We start from the raw sequence: 18,169 nt of genomic DNA, 5'->3' as shown, positions 1-18,169 counted from the left end.
AAAAATGGACTGTTAGGGTCATGTATGACTTCATAGTTCAGTTTAACCAGAATCTGCTGTGGCATCAAAATTATGCATTTATCACATTTCTACCTCAACTACAGCCACTCAATACTCAATGTTAATGTATAAGATTAAAGCAGGTAGCACAACATTTAAAGTATAGTTATATGAGGGTCTCATTTGTCTAGTATAGCATCAGTTCCTTGTTTTGCACAGTGATGATAAGACCCATATCTTTGGCTGACTTAGGTCATGGCCTCCGAAGTCTGTTTTTTCCTATGAGAGATTCTCAGGTTTTGTAGTGAACTTGATAAATCTCAATTTATGGATGCCTGTGTGGTCAGGTGAGAGGGATTTTCAGGTGAAATTATTCCAGCCTTGAGAGCTGTAGTTATCGTACTGAATTTTTCTGGTGATATTTCATGTGGCTGCACAATTTCATAGCGAAACATTTGCTTGTGTGCAGCCCTTGTAAATTATGCAATGTTTGCATACTAACAGAAAAACTCAAATGTGCTAAATGACTACTATTACAGATATTACTATATAATTTTAACATTTTACAATTCTTAACTACTTGATCAAGCAAAAACAAAATTGAAGGTTTGCCCTGCAAACATATAAAACTGTGGTCTGCAGATTTCACTACAGTCTCCTTTTCAAATAACAAGAAGAAACCACAAATGGCAGGTTCAGGAGAAAAAGAAGAAGCAAAGTAAAAATGGCACACACCAAATATAAATTAAGACTGAAATCGCAGAGTCTGATTTGCATGGGGTTAGAATTATCAAGGGACAGACTGTGCTCATCATAACACATTGGTCATTTTTACATGGCATACTGCAGACACAGTAGATTTACTGAGGATTATAATCACAGGCCAGAGCTACAATTATTACTAATCACTGTAATCATCCAAGAGCAAAACTAGTCCTGTGTGAATGATGCACAGGACTAAAATTCTGGATTCATAATATTAGATCTTATCAGCAGTAAGGAGTTTGTGGACCAAGTTGTGTTGTTGTAGCCATACAATGTGGTAAAATGCAGAAGGCTTTTTAAGGACATTATGCAGTTTGGTCTTCCTCTTCTCTCTCCATAGTCTCCATAGTAGGAGGAGTTATATGTTGTGTAGGCGTCACAGGTTTTAATCACCAATGGATTGGGTAACACTATCTTAACAGCCAAGGTACTGGCTGTCTTGATTATATAACTGTCAGTTACACTAAATTCATGCTGGCATGATGTATGTCTGACATGTCATGATAAAAATGTCCTGTATTTCATACCTGACGTATGAAAACAACCAACTGCAGAGAGTATCAATTCAAGGCATTCACACAAAGCTTTGCAGAGGGAGGGGTGGACTATTTAGAGTAGCAGAGTATAGGTTTTAGGGGAGTTATATTCCTTACTCTCTGTAATTACAAGAAATAGACCTTAAATTACAGAATCTATGGTTAGGTTTAAAAATGAGGCACATGTTGAAATCTCGCTCAAATATGTTTTACAGTTTGAAATATTGCTATAGGCCATGAGTGTGTTTTCATTTCAATAGTGGCTTTCATTAAGTTATATAAGGCACATTTGCATGAAATGGTGGCTCAGTACAATCCACTTTAATAAAAGTAACACTAGCATGTTCACTTTTTGTCTTTACACAGAAGCAGAGGCAAGTTTTAAGTGCTCCTGCTTTACATTTCTAAAATACTCCCTCCATTACTATCTTTAAAGTTTTACCGATTTGAAAGTAGAGAGCACGAATAGACAAGCAAGTTAAATGATAATAAATAATGTGTTCTAAAAAAAGTCATTCTTCCTCTCTGTTGATTTTTCATTTTCTTTTCAGAAGAAAACTTTTCTGTAATTATCCAATTTACCCACAAGCAGCTTTGTCATCTCATTTCATACTGGACTGATGGCGGGTGACTAATTTGTAGAAATATCAATGTACACTACAAGATGGCAACACCTTGTGCAGCAAATATGACAGAAAACGCAGAGTCTCTGAGTCTTTATAGACAGCAGCCCTCCATCTAAACTTAGCTGTTGACAGATTTAAATCTCTTCACGTAAACAGCCCGTTTTATTCCACTGAGGCCTCCCTCATAATATCCAGTCCACTAGCTTGTTTACAGTAAACGCCAGCATGGTAAAGCTGTTAAAATGCACCCTAACCCCTCCTCCTCTTCTCCTAGCTACCGTCAGCCCCTCTCTTCCTCAACTCACAGTCCTAATTGCATCAGGAATCTCCCATATTCTACTCTTAGGCCACATTACTAAGCAGCACCACCAGAAAAAAAAAAGATAGTTTTAGACCAGAACCTTTAAAACATGTACCCTGCCAGAAGGAGACAAACTTGAAAGCCTAAGCTCAGGGTTTATAAACATTTGGCCAGTGGCTGGTGTTAATTTCCCACCCTGGTCAGATTACTACATGTGCTGCTGAGAAAGTAACATGCAGTTTTGATGTGAGGGGTGCAAAGGCCAGATGTGGCTCCCTGGTCAGCAACCAACATTTCTGATTTTGTACTTCCTCCGTGTGCAACAGCAGCTGGCTTTAGAATATTTTAGGAATTTAGCTGAGATGACTTTCCATAGTGACGACATGATCTTCCCCTTCTAATATACCCGACCAATAGTAAAGACAGAGGCTACAAATTTTGATATGCCTGAATCTCCAGTTCATTAACATGTAATCGTCTAACACGAGTGCAACAAAAGAACACACTTCCTGTTACACAAAGATACAAAGAGATCCTACCTGTCTGAACTGCTCCTCATAGGTCCATTCTCCATGGTCCTGCCCACCAAGATGGCCATGCGTGGCGTGGGGAGGTAGGATAGCTACGCGAGGCTCCTGGTCGACACTAGGGCGGGCCTTCAGCAGCTGGGAGTGAGGGTGAAGCTGGCGGTGGGGCAACAGGAGGATACCTTTGCCTGGGGCCACAGCATCATGGCCCGTTGGAAGACCTTCCTCTGCCAGGTCATCGTCAAAGTCTTCTTCCATCTCGCCTTCAAAGTCCTCCTCGTCCCATTTCTGTTTGCTGTGTGTATTAGAAACAGAATCATATTGTTTGCACCAGACACTAGAACAAATTACAGAAGTCTTAGGACAACTTCACCAAAGACATTCAGTACTTACATCTGCTCCTCCTCATCTGACCCCATCATGTCCTTGTATTGCTCCTCCCCTTCTTCATTGTCATCATCATCACCCTCCTCCTCGCCGCCACTGCTGCGCTCTGACATGGGGCTGTCCGACACCCTCTGTAGCCCAGCCGCCGCGGCGCGCATGGCCGCTAGCGCTGCCATCTGGGCCTGCTCCGCCTCAGGGGCCGGGCTCCCCATCAGCTCATCCCCTCCTCCTCCACCTGTGCGGACTTGAGTGTGCTGGGCGGCTTGCTGCTGTAGCTGCTGCTCCATCAGCAGCTTGGCCCTCTGCTGCCTGTGCAGGTTCTCCATGACGGCCTGCAGCTTCATCTCCAGGGAAAGTGGCACGGCGTTCAACTACCTTCCTTCCCCTCCCTCCCCCACGGAAAGAGCACCAGTCGGGGGCCAGTCAGGGGACGATGGTCAATCCTTCAGCCCAGGGAGAGCAATTACCAACCGCGCCTGTGATGAAGTAGCAAGCAGCTGGCTGGAGGTTTGGAAGTTATAGTTATGTTGAAATGCGGGTCCTTGAGGAGAAGTGGAAGGAGGAGAAGGAAGAGAAGGGGGGTCGGTCAGAGCTCTGAGACATGCAGTCAGAGGTCTGCTGCACTTCTTGAGTCAGAGGTCTCTCTCTTGTCTCAATGGTTTTTCCTGCAGTTGGGGGGAAACCAAAGCTGGCAGCAGAGCTGAGCCGCACACAAGAGTTTGCTGACAGACTACAAAGACCTGAGGGAGAAGAAAGAATAACAGTGTCAGCCTGCTACTTCCTTACTGTCTGTTCTTGCCTCCAGTTGAAGGTCAAATGCTTTTTGTGGTGACAGTGACAAAACTGTGAAACAACTTTCCTCAAAGCATCATATCAGAAGAACACGTTTCTATTTCTAAAATGCAACTTTCCATTCACTGGCCTTTCACTAAAGTGGACATCTCCCAACACTATCTCCACTATCTCCTCTGATCTGATTTGAAGCTATCAAGCAAGTATGGTTAAGAACCACACTTTTATTTTGTGCATGTTGTAATTTTGTTGTCAGTATTGCAATGGTTACATTTCCATGTTTTGTAATCCCCCACATATTAGAGATAAACAAATCTAATGGATGACGTTGTAAAGTCCAACATATTATTTGAGGAAATTGATCAATCATTTGAAATCATGACTATCAAGTATCAACTGACTGACTAATGTCTTCTCAAAAACCTTTGTGAGCTGCAGAGGAGCAGAAAACTCCAGTGATGACTACAGGGCTGCCCTGTCAACTCAAATCACGAGTTAAGAAAATGTGACAGGAGAGAAAAATTTCACACACAAAAATGCAGTTTGTGAGTTCAAGTCAGCTGTGTAACATGTACAGCATTACTCACACAAACACAGACCTGACACGCTGCTCAAACAGGACAAAATGTTTTAACCTCAACAACAAGAGGAAGTGAAATCACAGGAAGAACCGTCACATTCTTCACCTGGTTGACTCGAAGCCAAAAAATATTTGAACCAGACAGCAAAAATGAACATTATGAGTCAAGATTGTATGTTTAAACGCACACAATTAATATTAGGAGCTGTGACCCTGCTGGGGTATGACTGGTGTGTTTTTCCCCTCATTAAAATGTTTTATTGCAAGACACAGACGCAGTGGGGAGTTTTTCTGCAACTTCTGTGGGGGCGGTAATGGTTCTCCTACATACCTGTTCCCAAAAATGTTCAGGTATGCAAAGCAGTCTCGGTTATAGGCAATAAGATTCAATACTTTGGAACCAATAATGTCTGTTCTCGATTACCAACAACCTATACCTCAGAGTCATACTCAAGGGACAGTAACTGTCTATCCTGCCCCCTCTCTTGTTACTTAGAACATGCTGAAAATGTTAAGTCTGGGTTTGAAGAGGCTGTGGCTCAGATCAGTCAGGCAGAGATAAGAGCTGCACACCAAGTCAACACAACTTGGGGAAATTAAATTCGAGTGCAGGTGCTGGACATATTGAAGTATCAGTCATGACAGGAGGCAGCAGTGACTATATGCCACTACTCATTCAGCTAAACTGACTAATACATGAACAGACAGAACATTGTAACCACCACCTGCCCTGATGTTAAACTATCAGAAACTACAGGTTTCACACTGAGCTACACTGGACACACGTTGGATAAAAGTATGAATGATCTTCTCCTTACAGTTGAAATGATTCATTGATTAAGTCATTTTTTAAGGCAAATATGAATATTCGCAGGTTTTCTTGGATCTCGAGGTTATACCACAAGTATTTCAACCAGCTTCTACGGCTTACATGCAAAAAGTCTTCTTCCTTTGCTCAACCTATCATATCTGTTTTATGTGTGATTATTTTACACAGGAGTATTCTGTCTCGTATATCACCTGAGCATTTTGACTTTTCCTCCAGCTTTTGATAGCTGAGTATTAAAAGTTAGTATATAGTTATTATTAAAAGTGTTTCACCCACATTTTATAAGAATGTCAGTGATAAAAAAGTCATGAAGCACTAAAACACTCATCCATCATTTCACAAATTAGTCCACAGCCATCCACGCCCACAATATTCTGCAGCTTATCAATAACAGTGCATTTACCGGAAGACTTTTCTTTTTTCTTGGGAGAGTAGGCAAAGAAAGTTGTTTTTCTCCAGCATGTGGCTAACTGGAATTCCACAGAAAAGCACACTAATCACAGCTATATTAATATAATTATGTTGTAGGCACGTTTTGAAGGCAAGAGGAGGATAAACAGTACATACACTCCAGGTCCAAGCTCTCTCGATAAGCTGCTAAGAGAAATTAAGTTCAGCTTCCATTCACAGGAAAATGGACTGTTTTCCATATCTTCTGTTTACATAGTCATGCATACATAATGAGAAGAGAGACAACACCCATAAACATCCTGGTTATCACTGTTACCCTGTAAGCAGATATTGGTTTCTCAATCAGCCAGTGCAAAAATATGCAATCCAAATGGAAAATAACATCAGCTTGTGCAATATTACATAGGTGTGACTCAACTTAGCTTTACACAACATCAGTAATCTACAAATGTCCGAAAGTGTGTACAGAGCTGTACGTGTTACAAGTGACACATAAGATGTGTAAATAAAAAAATGTAAATGCCCAATTTGTGTACTTCTTGTCATGAAGAATCGTCATGATGGAGATGGGCTGATATCTGAGACGGACGCAGTTGGAGAGTTTGAAGAAAAACAAGAAAGCAAATGTCCTCAGTCTTCATATTCCTCTACTACATGCCCAACAATTGGTAATCAGCATGCAGTTTACATCGTGCAGCTTCTCTCTCTAGCTCAACTAATCAGATGCCTGAACTATAAAATGCACTAAGTTCTGCCACTACTGCGAAGTATAAAAGTATAAAAGCCTAAATATGGGTCACTGGCATATGAGCAAAGTGTGACTGTATATCAATTCAAATCTCTCGAGCAACAGTCATTCTGCAGCATGGACAGGAAAAAAAATTCAGTCACCCTATACCATGTCTGTATGTTACAGAACTGTTGCGCAAGGAAATAAGAGCTGTGAAACTTGTGTTTCTTCAGTGGGTGAAGGAAGTGACAACTGACGGAGCAGATGTAGTGAGGCAGCCGACAGATATTCAATATTGATTCATGACATTCTTTACAGGCGATAGAGGCACAACTGAACGGCTGCAGTTGTCAGATGGGAGAATAGGACCAGTATAAGCAGATCAGCATATCTTGCCTTACTGGATCTGGTTTGACGGAGACAACTTGTCTCTGTTCTGAGATCTGGGCTCAAAGTGGAAAGACGCCAAGAATTACTGGTGGCAGATCTGGGCTATCCAGTTGCATTAAGTGACCCGGCAAATTCACTTCAGAACAACCCATACATGCACTGTTTGGATGTGTCACACCATCCATTACCCAATATGTTACACTGCCACACTTTGAAGATGTGCGAATGGGCACGATTTACATTTCTAATTTGAGCCAAAAACATTACAAGCTCTGAGACTGTCTCTCAGTGAGTGTCATATATGTAATTTCAAAGACAGAAGTGGCTACAACAGAGCTGTTGTGATGACTCTTCCTGTGCAGAGGGAAGCAGAAGTGGTCGCTTTGTTTCATTCCATTGCTGATCACAAGCATCATGATTTCCTACATGCTAGATGGTGCAAATTATATTGCGCCACTACATATGGTTCTCCCCACTTCCCCAAATGATGGGGCGCATTTAGATGCTTAGAAAACATTTTATGTGACAATCATAATGATCATACACAGACAAAAAACATGACATGTGTCAGGTTAACTTACTGCGGGTGTCTCAGTCTAGTCACTTTCATTCAAGTTTTGATCACAACCAAAAAGTCTTGTTTCTTATATTCTAATCAAACATTACAGCAGCTGATCTCACCTTTCAACACTCATGCTCAATAAATACAAGGAATGGATGAACACAGCCACTCCACATGTACCACATGTTGTTAATAGCAAACACAAAATCAGAGCAACAAGAAAATCTAGAATTTTTTTTTTTTTTCCCATAAGTGACTGCAGATATATCCCAAATGTTGTCACCATTTTCCAGGCGTTTCGTCACAATGGTATCTTGAAAGTTCTGAATTGTGGATGGTCCTTACAGCACCAGTTCTTCATACTGGTCAGGGCACAGAGCCTTACTTTGGCTTGTCTGAGCCAGATACTGACTTACTAAAGGATTTAGGGTTTAAACAATGCTTTACGAAGCTAGTCGAGATGAGCTAACCCCTTGCCAGAGTTATAAGACATTTAATATCTAAACCATAACTAGCCATGGAACCAAGCAGTCTCAGTGGGCAAGGGCCAAATCCCCTTAAAACTCCCTGCTGGGTCTCCTTCACACCGTAGCAATAGTGGGAAACCACCTCTGTACATTGTGTAGTTTCTTTACATTTCTTTATATCAACCCCTTGGGACAGTAACCAGCTATTATTTGAAAGCCCCGCTTTGTTCAAAAACGGTTGCATAGCTGACAAATTCTGAGAGGAAGTTGCTGCTATGGCCAGTGAGTAAATAGGTTTCATAGTCTGTCTGAAGTCCTTTTTCTTCCAGTCAAAAATGCTGTCGAAACTAAATTACAGAAACCTACTTGCTTCATGATTTTGCTCCATCACTGAGTAACATGTACCATATCTATATAGGTGGGTAAAGGTAATTCCAACAGCAAAGTAAAAAAAAATATTAAGCAGCCTAACTGATTTAATTTACTCCACAATTTATTGCCAGCGCTTTATGAATGGTTTCGGAATTTGCCTCCAAATCAATATGACTACTTGGCATCTTGTGTTTGCCAAGGGCCAAAGAACAAATGTAAATCCTGCTGTGATGGCTGACATATGGTGATTTTCTTTTAAGGTTTGCCATCTGTTTCAGTGACTGTGAATACCACTTTTCATGCAAAACAAAAGCCTACAAAAAACAGCAGTGTTTGATTTCAAGTGTCCCCTATCTGATTGCTGTTAACTGCCACCTCAACACTGCCCGCTTGTCTGTTTGCTATCTTAACGTGTCATCTTTCACTCACATTCATATTTTTCCTTCCTGTCACTTGAAGTCACATTTCAACACTTAAATTTGCATTTTATAACAGAATATGGGGGGTACACAGAATTTGCTCAGCTTAAGAAAAAGAGAAATCAACACATATTGCTTTTACACAACATAAAAGACAATCTCTCAAATTGCTCAGCTGACAATAAGACCCTTAGGGCTCATTTAACACCTTAATTGGCTAAAGGGAGGCCAGCCTGCTGGGATAGGTGGCAGGAGCCCATGTGGGGGTCAGGGAGGGGAGGAGCCGCCAGGACAGAAACTTTGACAGTTGGCTGAATAAAGGATAAAGTAGAAACGATGAGAGCTAATGGGTTAATCCTCTTTTTTTTTTTTTTTTTTAAACCTACATTTGAGAGGTGGAAGACACCAAGGTCTGAGCAAACAGGGCAGAGTGATAAGACCAAGAGCTAAGGGTCTAATTCCAACGAGATAAAGAGGCCGACACTGCCTCACATACATTCACATATACAAACGTGTATACATATAAGACTCATAGTCTGTTAATGTATTCTAGAAAGCCTCAAAGCCTTCAAATACTACAAAAACACAGGGGAATTTATCTTTGGGGCCTTCTTTCAGAAATACATTGACGATCCACCGCTGATATAATTAACACATGGTACTTTCAACATGTGTGCTACAAACTAGTTTTGATAGTGCAGTAAAAAGGTGACTTTTTCAGAGAGAAACACGCAAGTTAACACCAGGGTTTTTCCTCAGTGTTGTGCATGTTCATCAGTACAGACACATATCTCTCATTTCAACATTTGAATTCAAAATCTTTATTTCCTTTTGTGTACTGAAAGAACAAACCATATTTTGCCTGACACAGCCAAGTGGTTTAAGGTGAACTGGGTGAGGTCTTGTGAGACTTGAAACTGAGTATTAAAATGAACGTCTGTCTGTTCTGCTTGACTGGAAAAATCAGAGAGAACCAGATTCTTAAAGCGGTAATCCACGAGATTCATGTTTTTCGTCTCCATCCCTGCTCGTTGTGAGTGCTCTTTGCTGGCGTTTCTGCTCTTCACTCTCTAAAGATCATATGTTTATCAGTGTGTGTGGTACTGTAATGTCTCCCTTGGATTTTTTATAATGCAGTTTGAGTACTTTCTGTACTGTACTTTCTTTATCAAATTAGCTATCGTACTGATGCTCATGCTACACCTGTTTTGAATAAAAGACTACCCAACCTGATTTGTAGTCTACAGAAGATTTCTATCTACCATTACCAGCTTCAGTGTACAGTATATGGGTAGATTGAAGACTTTTGTCAGGTTGTATCATTTCATCACTCAACACTGGATCAGTACATACTATACTGCTGTTAGTAGTGAAACAGGCTTTGTACTGATGCTATCAACACACACATTCCTGGACAAATACTTCTCGGTTGTTTTCTGACTGTAGTAAGACCAGACAGCTTTTTTCATTTCATTTTTTCTAATGTCATGCAACCCTGACAGTTTAATGCGTCACATTGCAGTTTGAAGGCAATAAACAAACTTAAACAACTTTAAAATTGTAAAACATACAACGTTAATTGACCTCTCTCAAAAGCTTTACAAATACTATGAGCTGTAAAATATTAAATGTTTGCTTCAGGACAGCCTGTCCAAATTGAATTTGCCACAAAGCACATTAATGGTTTTCTTCTTTGTTAGTATTTCACTCACTAGATGTTAAGTGACTGGAGATTAAAAGATTCTATGACGCTGGGGAGAAAACACACAACCGCAACTTTCTTACTTCAAACTCTTTAAGTACATTAAACATGTGTTTTTACACATATATGTTTTTAAAAAGCAGCAGGATACAAAATAACTTTAACATGTAAACTGCTCTCTTATAATATAATAATAGCCAGGAAGAAACTAACATCTTGTTTGTTTGCTTTACACAAAGGAATTATTTGTTTCAATAAACAGCTTTGAGCTCCTAGTCAAAACCATAATCAAGAAGGGGAGAAGTTTCTTGTATTTCTTTCCCAAACAGTAGGCTACTAATAAATCTAAAAGGGACAACATAAACAGTATGAGAAGAAAATGTTATAAAGATTAGTGCCAAGTGTGCAGTGCTACCCGGTGTCCCGTATCGTGCCAGGTGCCTATGCCAGTGATACTTAATACCAAAGGAATTCTGGCTGCAGCATGCCACCATGCCATCAAAAAATAGTTAAATGCATTTAATTTTACCTGATTGCTTGATATAGAAATATATCTATAAATATATATAATAGAATTTATTTTTATAGTTAATTTCTAGCATTCACTCATCATGTCAACAGAAGGTAGCATTTAATACGACAGAAGTTAAAGAGTAACTGCATGGGGAGTAGCCAAACAGTAGCCATTCATAATCCTTCAACCATAAAAAAAAAAGAAAAAAAAGGATAAAAACAAGAAGTTGGTCAGTGGTGCTGGTCTTGATTATGCGTCCCTCTCTCACATTCCTTGCACTATTACCTCGCAAGGCAATAACACAGGCTCCATTGAGCCCCACTGCACCAACAACAAGATCATTGAGGAAGTGTCGCACAGGCTGGTCACGCACTTTCCACTAACCTCTTGCAACGGGCTGAAGCAACGCAGAGAGCCAAATCTGATTAGCCCCAGCTATGCCATAAATTAACTGGGCATATAGCAAAAATAATCCAGTGATCCACTTCTCAGCAGTGAAATCTGTGGTTATCTATCAAACAACAGGACTCAGTTGCGCATGCAAGTGTGGCTTAAAGTGATTTATTGTAACTGTTCAACAAACCTGAATGATGTGATGTGTGGTCTAATAAATATAAAAAGTCCACATTCAAATGTTCGCACTATTTTTTTTTCCACTGAGTAGTAAGAAAAGCAAAACCAGGAAAACTCTTTTTTCTTTGTAGGTGTTGTATGTGTCTTGCATGTATTTATTTGGACAATGTCGTGGGGGCTTTTCCACTCTGAAAATAGAGGACAATAATGGAAGAAACACTGCTATTAAAAAAACAAATATGTATGACTCAGGTGAAAGCAATATCACCATAAAGGGTCAAACACTATATGTAGCACAAAATATTCCTATGTGGGTTGAAAATATCATATATTTGGGGTATATGTTAATTAAGTGCTGCATTAAGAAAGAAAGCCCACTGACAAAATGTATAGCAAACCTTTTAACTCTAAATCTATCTACTATCTATCTACCTACTGCTATATGGGCGACTAACTACAGGAAAAGTCACTAAATAATTGTAACGAAAGAAAAAAAGTCTCTGCTGATTCTGCTGACATGGTTGCAGGCGTTTATGTCCAACGTCTCACCGGTGGATATTGACCTCGCCATGTTACAACCCTTCCTACAGCTTCACCTAGAGACTGCAGTATTATGAGAGCAAACATTAATCTCATGTGATGACAGCTCTGGTGGAGAAACACAGGCAAACACAGTCACTAAAGTAAAACAATGACACATCATGTCAGGTTTTTTTTATGTTTAACTTTGTTCTGGTAGAATAGTTGGATTTATTTAAATGTATTTATATTTTTGTGGAGTTCAACCCCAAGTTAAATCAACACTTTATGGACACCATATTGACATCACTTGAGCAACCTAGGCTTTACAAAAATAGAAGAGTGCAGGGCTGTTAACCTGGACTGGGTTACATCAGTTATTGTGTCCATTACCTGTACATTTCTATTCATTCCTTTTTTACTCAGTTCCATAGCTTCCTATTAATGTAATCAGTCCGTTTTACCAGCAAACCCAAAAAACCATGTGATGACTCTATTGGAGAAATACATTTCCCTAACTGCATTTTGTAAATGCTACTTTCAACTACTTAATATATTACATTCAGCTACGTTTATGGCTTATATACTACTTTTACACATCTTCAAATCACTTATATCAAATTTTTAAATTGTGTACAAGTGATTTCTGTTTTCATGATAACTGTGAGCTGCAGAACCAACCCACCACGTCAAATACCTTTGTGAAACATGACTGCCATAAAAAAGGAGGCTGCATGTTGCTGCTTGCAGAGTTCAATGTATTTGCTATTCTAGCTCTAGACGGATGGTATGATGACAGTTCCTCTAGTGTGGGAGGGGGGTGGGGAGTTCATTTTCATTGAATGGCATGAACGTCCCAAACTGGATTAACTTGTTGGTTTATATGGTGACTGTGTGGTCACGTCATTGCATTGTGATCTTTAACAATCAAGTCTTTTGTCTGCAGAGAGGTGATGGACGAGTGAAAATCTTAGATAAAGCGCTCTGTGCATTGTACATGGAGACATCCAGAACAAAAATTGTCACTTCTGTGCTAAATGTAGGTTATAGTTTCATGGTCAGGTGCTCTGCCTAATAAAACCTGGCTGCTATGTCTGCTCACGAGGGATGTGTATCTTTTGGCATGGATTTGATTAAATTAGCTCTCGATTGCTAGGGAAGGCTGCCAGCACCAGCAGATGCAAATATGAAACACAAATGCTTGATGGACATGTCAGTGTGGTGTGCTGGTATCCAGGCAGACGAGTACCAGGATAGATCACAGTGGCTGGCACAGGACCTTGTGTTAGCCGCTGACTGAATACACAGAGCTTACAACAGTCCTAGCAGCCTGGTTGAGAAACTGTAGGGCATCCCAAAACCTCAGACCCTGCTCTGTGCCTGCGTCACCGTCGGCCCTGCTGGGATTCCCCCATGGCTCTGGCCCAAGCACTGAAGTAACTTGTGAGTTTTTTTCCTGCATTTTTTGGCAGGATAACAAAGTTCAAAGCCCCACGTGCTGTACAGGCCCTTCAGAAATGTAGCTTTTGGCACAGGAACAGCTGAAAGCCAGCCAAACCACGCTGCTTCCCACACAGTTAAATGGCAGGAAAGCTTCTGGTGTGCAGACAGCAGTTGCATTCACAGTGATGCAAACAAGCTGATATTTACAGGTGGGTTATTACAGAAAACAGTCAAGTGACACAATATAGACCTTAAGCCCACACCCTTAAGCCTTGAGGGAGATTTGAATGTAGTGACAACATAAAAGCAACCTTTACAACCCTGTAGAGGATTATAGTTTGAGAATAAGAACACAAATAGATGTCAGACCTGTTTGTCTTGTCACTGCATGTTTGTCTGTGTTAATTCACAGCCACTAACCAGTTTAGTGGCCAACTGCTAGTGACCGCTGTTCACTCAGCAATGATGCTCGAGGCAAACTGAGCAATCTCTTTGCATATTACACTCGCTGCTTCCAAATTTTGTTCAAATACCTTTGGGCTGAGATCAAATGTCTGTGATGACAGGAAGCTGTGTAGATTTCTGCTTGTAAACGTTTGAATGCACCTCCCGCCTTGCATCTCTATATGTACATTGAACAAACTCAAACACACTGAGCTGTGAATTTACAAAAATCACCTGCCTCTCAGAGAACAAGTAGAACTCTAGCTCTGAACATGACTAACGCACAGATCTTTGTGTGAACCTGAGTTGGTTTCAATACAGATCACACCAAACACTCGATTAGAGAAGAGGCCACGGGGACCAGTTTACATGTCAAGAGAAGGAGGGCAGAACAAATACAGTCTGGAGAACCAAGAAGACACAACATCAGGACAACAACACAGGAAGTAGACATACTGCCATAAACCAAAGTCATGATAACACTCACGTGACCAATGGCCTAGTAGAAATACATGAGTCAACTACAGCGAGACTGATATCAACCTAAAGCGCACCTGTGATATGATAGCAGTTTCTCACTAGCTGGAAAAACTGGAGAGGACCACACTAGTGCTGTAACCAACAATTTTCATTACTGATTTATCATTTGACTCACTTTTATTTTCTTCAAATGATCCATTAATTTTGCTTCTAAAATGCCATTAAATTTTTCCAAATCACAAGGTAAATTCTTCAAATTCCTTATTTAATCTTTAACCAGTGAGTGTTGGGCTTCTTTTTTTGATAAATAGTTGATGATGATCGATTAAATTTCTATACATCAAATCTTTTTTTAATGAGTAGATTTTATTACAGCAATTTGTTCAGTTAAGATTTCTTTCTGGTAATATCAACAGTCAAGGAGGCTTATCCTCCACAATGAGAACTTTTCTCGGGGCAATACTTGCAACTTTTGGGATCTTTAGATATTGACATATTCACTTCAACATCAGCTTCTGCCTAAAATGAACAATATTGACAATCTACAATGTTTGCAAGCACTATTGATGTTTCTAATGAGATGACCAAGTGGGTGGTATATGCTCATTTCCATCAACTGTAACTGACTAATAACTTTAGAAACATGTTTCGTGTAACTAATGCAGCTTTTAAGCCTAGACAGACACAATAATCAAGCTATATCGTGATAGTTAATAACCAAAATCCTATGATAGGGGAAATCACAATATTAGTATCATATTGATATAACGCTAGGTCAAGGTTAACTGCTATGTCAACATGTCCCTTTGACATGAAATGACAACACAGGCATCAGTTCTTCAAATCAAGTGCAAAAACAAGCTTCTTTATGTAAATCTGGTTTCGTAACAAGGTGTGTTGCTCATTAAGGCCAGCCTACATTTTGCTAAAGCAAGTGAAGGCCTTTTAAAACCTGAACTTGATCGCCAGCCATACGTTTCTAACCCACAATGGGCCAATTACAATGTAAACACCCGCCATACCCACTGGCTGCAGCAGTGCCTCTGTCCATTGGAAACACTGAGCTGGTGCAGTTAGTGTCGGACAGAGGAAACCATATGCCAGATTGGTCCAAACAGATTAGTGTGGCAATTTCTAGGCAAGCCTCTAAGATGATTGGAGGATGGTGGGGTGCAGGGTGTGATAAGGGCCTGGAAATCTCTCTTAAGAATTTCAGTGCTTAATAATCACATTGAGAAGCTGCTGGTGGCAAGTTCTCAAACATAACATCTCTCACTTTCTTTCCCTTTGTCAGCCACAACTTTAAGAAGTTAAACGCACTTTAACATGGAAGACAATGGCTGTAGAAGAGCAACTTGCCTACTCAAAATTATGCTTCAAGTCAAATTTTAAATGTAATCACACCAGCAAATGATGAGTGGTTCCTTGGTGAAGTGGCTGGTAGCGTAAGAAACCAGGCGGAGTACATCCTAAATGGTAAATGGCTGGTGGTAAATTCCCACAGAGATTGAAAAGCCATTTCAATTTCTTTTGCAATGAAAATCTAAAAGTAAACTTCCAAGTGAAGGGACTCCCTGTGCTTCCCGCTCCATCCTGTCATTCAGATTTCTGGTTCAGGTTTCAAAATCTAATTTCCTCATCAATTTGTGACGTTACAGCGAACATTATGTTAAATAAACTTTCTTCATGGCCAGGACATTTCACAACTGTGTTCCTGTCATCTCAGTTACACAGTAGAATGAAACATATGGGCCAATGTCTTGATCAGACCAAGACAATGAAAATCTTCACTGAAACCAGACAATTAAACCATAGGTTTTCAGAACAAGCATGTTTAAGGTCATTTACACAAAGTACTATAAAGGCTTTCAAATCAAACCAGCTTCCTGTGCCTGTACTCCCCCACCCCCATTACTTGGTGAGAAACTACATCAACCACAAACCAAATGCTAGTCAGTTTTGGTTGTGGCTGTGAGGTTTGTCAGTGTGGAATAACCAACCAGACTCCAGAAAAAAGAAAAAAAATACAGTACAGTACTGACACCTCTTGAGCTCTTTTTTAATCCACTTGCAATGAAACGTTTGCTGCCCCCTTTAATGCCCGTTGATGTCATAGAGAGGAATCTGTGGCTTATTACATACAGTGGATTTTCCCACCACCATTGTGTCCATATCACTTCCCTGACATGTTGGACTTGTCTTGTGGATGTTTTGACTTGACTTGTCTTGATCTCAGCCACTACCAGGTGCAGACAGACTCTTTTATCAACCTACTCCTCTTTTGTTTTTCACAATTAAAGGGATTTCACCTGTGAAAAACTCACAAAGCCTCAAACCTTTTGTGAAATCATATTGGTTTGATGTTAAAGTGATACAGATCTGCACCTGTGTTGATGCTTAAGAGTTACTTTTGCATCTTTGAATACATGTCGACTGCACATTTCTCTTGAACAGGACTGTAATTTGCTCTGATTTTAGTCTTATCTTTAGACCTGGTATGACAAAACCAGTATTACCACAATATTACAACATCATGAGTGCGTGAGTATGGCTGCAACTAATGATTATCTTTATTATCAATTAGAAATCTGATTATTTTCATGATAAATCGTTTAGTCTAAATGTCCTGTTCCTCTTTCTCAGAGTCCAAGGCGATGGCCTCAGAGGTCTTGATTTGTCTGACCAACAGTCTAAAACCCAATGATATTCTGTTTACAAAGATATAAAACAGGGAAGTGCAGGAAACCTTAATAATTGATAGGCAAAGGACATGACATTTTTGCTGCAAACACGAGTAACATGATTAATCGTTTATAAAATATTTGCCGATTACTTTTCTGACGATCGAATCAATTGGTCAACTACTCATTACAGCTCTAAACGTACGTGGCAAAAAGGCCTACAACACAACCTTAAATTGATTCATAAAGGAGCCTTTCACTCCGAATTAACCCACTGTCTCTGCTTTGACCCCCTAACACGACAATTTAGCAGACCAAACGGTCTCTTCAGGCCCAGCAGTAGATGCTGTGGCAAGCACTGTCTTTAACACCTAACTTAAAGATATAGGATGTACTAACGTTGCATCATCCAATGTATGTTTTAATGGCGTTGAGACACTCATAAATGTTGGCTTCAAATTTGTAGTGCATATCGTCACTATGAGCATTTTAAACTCTGTAACTGATTAACTTTGATTAACAATTTTAACTGTAAATCTTTCACAGCAAACGCATGAGTCGTTGGTTTACCCTCTGGCTAAAGCACCAGATAATATGGTAAATAGTCAGCTTGTATTATTAACTGAAGCAGCCTGCAAAGTTATGGCTTTACGTTTGTTATCGTGTCTTGTGTTAAATCAAGTTAACGGTCGAAATTCAAACGTTAGCTTTTACTACAGTTTAACGCTTTTGAACTGACAGTAAACACGGGTGGTGCTACCTTATAACATTTTTATTTTTTTACTCCGTTTGGTTTAAAATTGAATATAACAACCGAAAACTTACAAAAAAAACCCTACAGAATCAAACCACCGTGTCTTCCGTTTCACTTTACAACAATAAATAGTGTCATTGGACTTAGCGTAGGTTAAATTAGATCCTTGGGTGACATATGGCAGTCGAGTCCATCCGCTACCTTAGCAATATCCAATTGATCAGGCGACTTGATAACGTATCGATAAAAAAAAAGCTAGCTGGGTCCCGTAAGTGAGGAGTTAACAGAGATCGCATAAAAGAAGGAAGACTCATAAATGCATATCACTTATACGCCTGTACATACGGAAATAAAGCCAACCAAAA

General features: G+C 39.9%; 1 protein-coding gene across 2 annotated transcripts in view; it reads right to left on the bottom strand.

Annotated features, from left to right (window-relative positions):
• The window catches only part of arid3a (AT rich interactive domain 3A (BRIGHT-like)), a 48,623-nt gene that overhangs the window by 30,145 nt on the left and 309 nt on the right, over positions 1-18,169 (bottom strand). For both annotated transcript variants that reach the window (XM_056379018.1, XM_056379019.1), the window contains exons 2-3: positions 3,149-3,882; positions 2,768-3,050 (exon numbers count right to left, since the gene is read on the bottom strand). In XM_056379018.1, the coding sequence (XP_056234993.1) occupies positions 2,768-3,050; positions 3,149-3,486 (621 nt within the window). In that variant the 5' untranslated portion in view covers positions 3,487-3,882. The remainder of the gene's footprint in view (positions 1-2,767; positions 3,051-3,148; positions 3,883-18,169) is intronic.

The sequence above is a fragment of the Seriola aureovittata genome, chromosome 6 (assembly GCF_021018895.1).
Source record: "Seriola aureovittata isolate HTS-2021-v1 ecotype China chromosome 6, ASM2101889v1, whole genome shotgun sequence".
Taxonomy (NCBI): Eukaryota; Metazoa; Chordata; class Actinopteri; order Carangiformes; family Carangidae; genus Seriola; species Seriola aureovittata.
The sequence above is the reverse complement of the archived record's forward strand: the minus strand, read 5'-3'. Positions and strand labels throughout refer to the sequence as shown.